Below are 8,022 nucleotides of genomic sequence, written 5' to 3' on the forward strand. Positions count from 1 at the left end.
TAAAAACTGATGATTTTACTAGCAAACAGTCGAATAGTGAGAAAAAGTAAGAAAAGTAAGACAGTCAGAAAAAGCTCTAAATACACGGCTGATGTAAACTTCTCCGGTCCAACCCTCTCTCCTCTGCAGCTTTAGCGTTCGTTATTTTCTCCCCACTTGAAATATGCCCCTTTTGAACTTCTGCAAAGGAGAGAGAGGGGGTCCACCAGTTTTTATCTCTAAGAAAAATTGTGGTCACGGCCCATTTTATTAGATCGCAAAAGGTGTAACTCACTTTTAGCGGAGATGCCGCGGCCGAGCGGTCGCCAAGCGGAGCTCCATACTTATATAGGAAAGAAAAGGAAGCCTATGAATGGATTTTCTCAGGGTTATCATGGTTAACGGTGTTGCTCGTGGGCGTGTACGTAAGACGTCCAAGACGACGAAGACGACGGAGTCGCGCAAGATGGCGGCCATACTCCAATAATAGGTTGACAGATACATGCAGCCTTGGTTTACAGCGTAGGTACTTCTTTGATAACAGAGCTTCATGTGAGTGTGCGCTTTATAAAAAATGACGGCCAATTTCTAAAGTTTTCGAAGGGCGTGTGAGGAGGATTTAGGTAAAGTTTTGAACGCCTAGTAGACCCATACTGAAACAATTAGATTACTTGGTCTCGATTTCTGTGCGTGATGTTGACTCGGGCTGCAACCTCGTCAACTATATATCGCGCGATAGAAATCCTGAGCTCATAATCTAATAGACCTTTCCCGCATTCCAACAAACATTGGCGCCGAGTCGAGGATAGGGTGGACAAAAATATAGTAAATGTATGAAAATGTTCACCCCAACCTGGCTCTGGTGCTATTGTTCGCACGCACTGAAGTGAATGCGGGAAAGGTCTATTGTCAAATAGAAACACAATTTAAACCAGTCATCGCGCGTATTTTCTTTGGGCTATTTTTAAAACTCTTTTGTTTGTTGCGTAACCGGAAAACTTCCGACTGTAGAGAAAAACTTTCCTCGAGTGTTAGTTTGATTTTTGTTATTTTACGACAACTGTTAATCTCACCTCTCTTTTCACGTTATTGGCAAGAATGCTGTAAGCTGTTGAATTCTCATTTGCATACCCACTGTGAAAATCTTGATTCAGAACGAAGGACACTTTGGTTCCTCTCCCTGGGATACAAAAAGACAAAAACAAACATCAAACAAAACATTAACGATTCATTAAATCTGGGCGACTCAAACGTACTATAACATTATCTCATCTTTGCGCTTTTATAGATCTGTATGGTACTCGATGTAAGATCGCAACGGCTTGAAATGGTGTTATTTATGCGTCCGGTTTTTCAGTTAGCAAGTACATTTTGTATTGCATTTTATAACGCATTGGAATGGGGCGCTAGTATCTTCGTGTAATTTATTCAAATACTTTTGGGACAGTGCATTTTCAAGTTTTCGCCGTGCGGATCGCAGCTTAGTATATCCAAAATCCAAGCATCTTGTGCAGTTTGTCTCCGTATCTCAGCCATTTGTAAGCAGTCCCGGCATCGCGTTACAACAGTATAAAGTCTCTGTTGTTATCATGGGTTTTAGTTTGCACCGTTTTGTTCGTGTTTGTTTATGTTTAACAGCATTGAATCACAAGTGGTTGATCGCCATGTAAATAAAGTGCGCGTTTAAACCGTTATTGCTCGCTGGGGATGGTTTCAGGTCTTGTTGATAACTTCACTTGGTAATGAGTAGAAATCATTATGACAATATATAACCAGCAAACTTCGGAGCGAAGAAGCCAATCAGATAAAATCAATTACAATCGACTTTTCCCGCCCTTTTCCTCGGCCACGTAGTTGAATAAAAAAAAGTTCTGATTGGTTCATGAAGCGGGTTCCGATTGCATTATGTTGGATGCGAACTTTTTTTATCTTCTTCAACAGCACTATATTTAGAGAGTGTTTTAACGTGGATTAACTAATTAATTAAATGTTTTCTTTAAGGACGAGAAATCCTCGCGTGTCACTAGACGTGAGTTGAGGGCACCGAGTGAAGTAAGACAAGTAATCTTTATACCGGAGGTATCTTTTTGTGAATTCTCATGAAATATTCCTGTTACAGCTGTGGAACCCCATTAATCCGGTCACCAGCGGGCATAAACGTCTGGCCGTATCAAAGGGGTGGCCGTATAAAGGGATTCTTTAAGTAAGAAAATGACTGGTTGAGCTTGTGTTGAGGCCAGAATAAAGAGGCCATATTAACGGGGTGACCATAAGGCGGGGTTCCACATTACATGTAATATGCTTGCTGTATTCCGAGAAAAATTCTTACCTAAGTCTGATTGCATTTCCTGGGCAGCTTTATCCTCATCAGAAATACGTGGGACTTCGTTTCTGCTGGAAGCATCTACATTCTCGTGTGATACTTTGATGGCTTGAAGTTTGCCAAGTCTCATCATCTTCTCCATTAGACTGACCCTGTGATGGTGCTGAGGTGTTACAAAGAGCTGAACAGATTCCTTCCTCTCAACTGCTCCAGATCCTGAACCGGAAGCCTGACTGTCATCGTAGCTTTGAGATTGAGGAGGACTGGGCACACCGGAACCGGAAGCGGTATATCGGTTCAACTGCAAAGGTATACCGGCCTCAAAGATGGCGTCTTCGATCCCATGTGAATCGATTTCCTTCTCTTCGTCTTCTTTGACAAAGCCGGAGCCAGTTGTGATGGGTTCAACACCGGAACCGGATGTTGCGTCATCATATGGACCAGCAGCTACGTCGAAATGTGGATGTGACCAAACATCAGGAGAAGAATCACCGGAAGCGCTGCCAGGAGAGAACGCTGCATTCTCCTCGGCCTTGGAGATAATTGATCGCGAATTAACACCCCCACCATCCCCTCCTTGTTCACTTTCAGACTCATAACACCCGTCACCGGAAGAACATCCAGAATCAGATTCTGAGTCAGCGGAAGAAGTATCAAAGGGTGCGTCATCCTCACCGGAAGTGATATCCTGGCCAGAACCACTAGAAGCCGGAAGATCTCTTCTTTCACTTGCATTTTCGCCGGATGTTGCCTCGACAGGCGGACTATAGTCTTCAGAAGCCCTTGTCACCTTCTCAGGTGTAGATATTTCAGATCTGCGGATCAAGTGGAGCTCTCCGTCGCGTCCTCTGTCGTCTGCGTCAAACTCAGCTCTAACAACAGGCCAAAAATTAACACCAGCAGAATCAACACCGGAACCGGAAATAGACTCCTGCTGATCACCTGTACCATCTTGCTGTTCGGCCTCTCCATCAAATCGAGACTCTGTTCCTTTCGTTGCTGACGCACGAAAAAGAGCCTCATTTCCATCCTCTGCAGATCCTGATTGACTTTGAGAGGCACTGTCGTCTTTGTGATCTGTTGGCTCAGACTTTTGAGACCTGCTTCCCAGCGCTTCGAAGTTCTCAAAGTCATCCATAACTTCCGGTATTGCTCCATGTACGTCATCAGCACCGGAAGCCTCCTTGCCTGACGCACTCAAGTCGCTCAGAATGTCTGGAAATGTAACGCATTCATATTAATTTTGCAAACTAAGTCTTACATAAGTCCTTAATAAGGGTACTTGCTGATTGTCCTTTGAATCTTTTCAGTCATTGCTTTGTGCGTCATTAGAAGCTTGGTCTAACCAATTAACTGCCTGAATGTTCTTAAACTCAGCCACAGAACAATCTGTGCAGAAATTAACGTGTTTATTCTTACGTCGTCAGAGAAATTGTAAACGGCATTTCAGTGCGAGAAGAGTGAACTCAAGGAGGAGCGTGAAGGCTTGCGGGAAAATACAGTTCCCATTAACTCTTGCACACCCTGTTTGAATTTTTTTGTTTTCTTGTCTGTTTATTGTTTTATTTTGTTTGTTTGTTTGTTTGCTTCTTTTCAACCATGTAAGACTATAGAGCCAGGGCATGACAGGCACAAAGTTATGTTTCTAGTCTTGGACTCCTTGAGCGGAAACCAAATCTTGTTATTCAATGAGCTGCATTGTAACTCAAAGCATGATTAGTGGGTAGTTTGTGATAGAGTTAAGGGGGTATGGTACCCTAAAATATGGCGATGTTCATGAAAAATTCAATTTCTTGGAAATACAAGACTTAAGACCCTTGAGGACTTGTCAAAAACATTTTGAAACGATCTTGCCGAATTTCCTTCCAGATGAGTGTGAAATTTAAGGAAAGTACACAGTGGTATAAGTTTTTTCACGTGGCAACGGCCATAGCAACGACTGTTTACTATAAGAACGTGACCAAAAATATAGATTATTTTTAACTTATATGAACGAAACTATTTAGAAAAAAACTTTTAAGACATGCACAACTCGATTGGTATAATTATTTGTGAAAAGCTTTGCCTCGAATTGCCATCACAGGCTCATTCATTTCCCTTATGACAAGGAATATTTCCCACAACTGCGGTAACTTTTTACAAAATAGAACAACCATTGCACCCCCTCCCCCGAGATCCAATCTGCACCCCCCCCCCCCACTATTTGTGGCTCGTTAAATGCTTAATACTTCGTGTAAGAAACTTAAAGTGCATTTTTCTCAAAAGTTTACTTTTGTACCGACTGACATCGCGCCAACATTTCTACTTTGCAAGGTTTTTAAGTAGAATTTCTGAAACTTGGGCTCATCAAAGACCAATAGTGTCGTGATGATATAAACCAAAAAAATCGTAACATTTTAAGGTCTGTCACGTGACATGAGATGATTTGTCCACTGGGTGTGGTAAAAAATAAGGTTATTTCCAAATAAAGCTGTAAAAAGCACTGAAAATAAGAGTTAACTGTCAAAACTTAGGTTCATATCACAGAACAAAACAGAAACTTACATGATATGCTTATTTGACAGTCAATTCTTGTTTTGTAAAAGAGCAGGAAGTGTTGGCGTCAATACTATAAAACACTCTTCAAAAGGCTGTGGCTGGTTTCCATAGCAACCATTTTGAGTAAAACTCTAGAAATTTAATTTCTCTTCTTGAGTGCAATAGCACACAATTGATCTTTCTTCACCATATTTAAACAAACTTTTTGGTCCATATTGAGGGTACCATACCACCTTAAAGCTGTTACCGTCACATTGGCCGCAACTGTACGGACACACCAGGTTCATGTAATCCTTGTAGTCACTCAGTTCACAATACCGGTGTTTTGCCCAGTCTCCACACTGCTCGTAATGATCGCGGCAGTCTGGTTAGAATTAATGTTGGCACAGTATTAGAGCTAGTCAGATTGGCAGAGTGTTCGACCAGTATACAAGAGAAACCTGTAAGTCGTTTGTTATAAGAAGCCAGAGCATTAAACGAGGGCTTTGCGCCACTCGGTAAACTTTTGTACCTTGCGGTGCATGCTTTGCAGTGTTTAAGCTACGCACTTAAGAACGCCGGGTAGCTTTGACAGTTGTGTTATAATTACTGCGCGAGGCGGCGGCTTTTTTGTTAGGTTAGATGATTATGAGTTTTGAATTAAACCGTAACAAGTTAAGCTCGATTACCAGCCGCTGTTCGGGAAAGGAGCCCGCGCTCCGGATATCGATCCTCCCTAGAGAGTTTCGGAAATCGAGCTCCGTAACGCAGCATTTTAAGTTGTTATTTAAATTAACCGTAAACAGTATGAAAAAAAAGGGATATTGTACATTCAATCAGAATCTATTGTTGATTATTCCATCTAAACTGGTTATATTGGCGGGCCTTCGAATTAGGTTGTTTTTTGTTTGATGAGGTTGTTAATTAATCATCTTCAGTGAAAGCCGCTTTACTGACCAGTTCAAGACTAAAGAAAATTAATTTTGATGAGCAAGACAGACGTTACCGTTAAGTGGCAGAGCATCTGAGAACTGCAAGCTTGCCACAACCGCTAAAACAACGAGGATCCTCATCTTTCCTACAAGACAAAATAACATTAGTAACAACTTGTTTTTCCTGCTAAAAATTATTTCACTGGCTTCATCTACGTCAAGATATGACAGAGGGTTTACTAATGGCCCCAGGCCTCTATGGGTTAGCACAGGCCTCCGGTTATATTGCTCCGGCACAGCTAGCTGATCGGCGGGTCAACTTTTCATCAAAACAGTCAGCAGTTCTATTTTATGTAGTGAATTGGAAACACGTCGAAAGTCCAGTGATAACTGGTTAATAATTCTTGTATCAACTGAAAGATACAGGTTTCTTATTGTATTCAATGTGAAATGTTTAACTGAGGCTAGACTCAGAATGAAAAACATTTCCAATGCATGGGAAAGTCTATATTTTTCAAATTTAATTTTGATATTTAGTCTTTAAAAAAATGTCTTTTTTTAAGATAACTTTCCTATAAAGATCTCACGGCCTTTTGATTTGAATATGCGATGGAACTTTCAGAAACATGCGACGACAAGCAAATAGAATTGCTTGAAAATGACAGCGAATTTTTCGCTCCAGAAAAAAATCAAAAATTAACCGGGAGAAACATGGCAAGAAATAGTTCTACCCTCACAAAGAAAAATGATAATTCTCTTTTTTGAAATTTCGATATACACCTATTCTTTGGTAAACGAAGGCGTTATTCCCTATTTTCAACGGTTCACTTATTCGAGTACGAAAGCTCGTTCCGCTCTAAAGTTTGAATATCAATAACGATTTAAACTAATGCGAAACGAGTGAGACACAGTAAAGTTCCAAAATACAAGCGCACACACCTTTTTTCTGCTGATCCCGTTGCTTAATCTGTGAGCGTAAAATTTCGTTCTTGAATGGCGCACCAGAGTTCTGTGGTCTTATTTTCCCTCAAGATGGCAACCTGCTCTACCCGTCAGAATTCCTTTGTCTTCGTTAGTTTATTTTCGTTCGGTAGCGCCTTGAAAATGATCAAAGATTAATCATCCTAGCTGTCGGAGCAGGAACCAACAAACGAGCGTACCAGAAGACGCACTGGCTTGGATTTTTGGAGTCGTAAATTCAATTTCCTTTGCAAAGGTCAAAATCCCGAAATATATAACGGCGTGTTCGAAGTAATATCGCGCCAAATAGCGTTTTTTAAAACAAGAAATAAGCATTGTTGATTTACAGTGATAAGATGAGAGAGAATGTATCTAGCTTATTATTTGGTAAACAAGCACCAGAACCCGCTTGATCTTCCGCCCACTGGCTTTTTTTCTTTACTTTTACCACACCCCTTACCAGACACAATGCAGTTAATCTTAGCATCGTGTCGTAATTAAGCCCAGTCAGCGTGTGAACTTAATCGTTTGCCAGAATATATAGTTCGGAGAAGTTCTAAATGCGAGCGACGTACTTTGACTACTTACAAGGGATGTAAAAACGAGGAATAAGGCCCTTCGCTCTCTCTGTTGCCCTTGGTTCTTCACTGCGCATGCTCGACAGAGCCATGGGTGTGGTGCTGTCAGTCTGGGTGCTGACAAAACCCTTTGACGTCTCTGGGAACAAAAAAATCTTTCACCAGTCTTTCATCAGTCACTTTCGCCCAAGAGAAATTAAGGCTTGGTCACATCACAAAATTTCGGGCGTTCTTTCAATTCGCATCGATTATTTTAAGATAAAGGTAAATAAAAAACTGATTCAAACGGCTGTAAGACCGCAAGAAAAGTACGGATGGTCATCACATCGGCCAAGGCTATAGAAATTGAAGGAATGTCTTATCAGTAAAATCCTGAAGACCCTGAAGTAGACCCTACCAAATTCTGAGATAGTTTCGATCGCGACTTCAGTGTGTCCAACATGACAGGCGAAATTGAATTCGTGCTGAGAACAGGAAGTGATCAACTGCTTGAAGTTCAGAAAACTGTGTATTTATTTTTGTGCAAGTGTGAACACAACACCTCGTCAGATACGTGAAATGTGTTCACCTAAGACATGCTGCAGAATTACGAAATGATTGACGAACCACAAGCCACGGCTTTCATGTTGGCTCAGCTTCCTTGGACACACACTAGTTCTTTTTTCAGCTTAATTACAAAACATAAAGCAAGAGATAACAGACGGAGAATCGAGAGACTGAAGTTAGACAAAGG

General features: G+C 41.2%; 1 protein-coding gene across 3 annotated transcripts in view; it reads right to left on the reverse strand.

Moving 5' to 3' along the window:
* The window catches only part of LOC145495281 (uncharacterized), an 8,169-nt gene extending 1,363 nt beyond the window's left edge, over positions 1–6,806 (reverse strand). The window contains exons 1-4 of one of the 3 annotated variants that reach the window (XM_081474873.1): positions 6,691–6,806; positions 5,826–5,897; positions 2,309–3,517; positions 1,053–1,159 (exon numbers count right to left, since the gene is read on the reverse strand). In XM_081474873.1, the coding sequence (XP_081330999.1) occupies positions 1,053–1,159; positions 2,309–3,517; positions 5,826–5,892 (1,383 nt within the window). In that variant the 5' untranslated portion in view covers positions 5,893–5,897; positions 6,691–6,806. Of the gene's footprint in view, positions 1–1,052; positions 1,160–2,308; positions 3,518–5,087; positions 5,205–5,825; positions 6,334–6,690 lie in introns of those variants that run through there. The other 2 variants (XM_081474874.1, XM_081474872.1) reach the window with 2 other exon arrangements.
* Positions 6,807–8,022: the final 1,216 nt, after the last annotated feature.

This window comes from Orbicella franksi, chromosome 8 (assembly GCF_964199315.1).
Source record: "Orbicella franksi chromosome 8, jaOrbFran1.1, whole genome shotgun sequence".
In the NCBI taxonomy this organism is placed as follows: domain Eukaryota; kingdom Metazoa; phylum Cnidaria; class Anthozoa; order Scleractinia; family Merulinidae; genus Orbicella; species Orbicella franksi.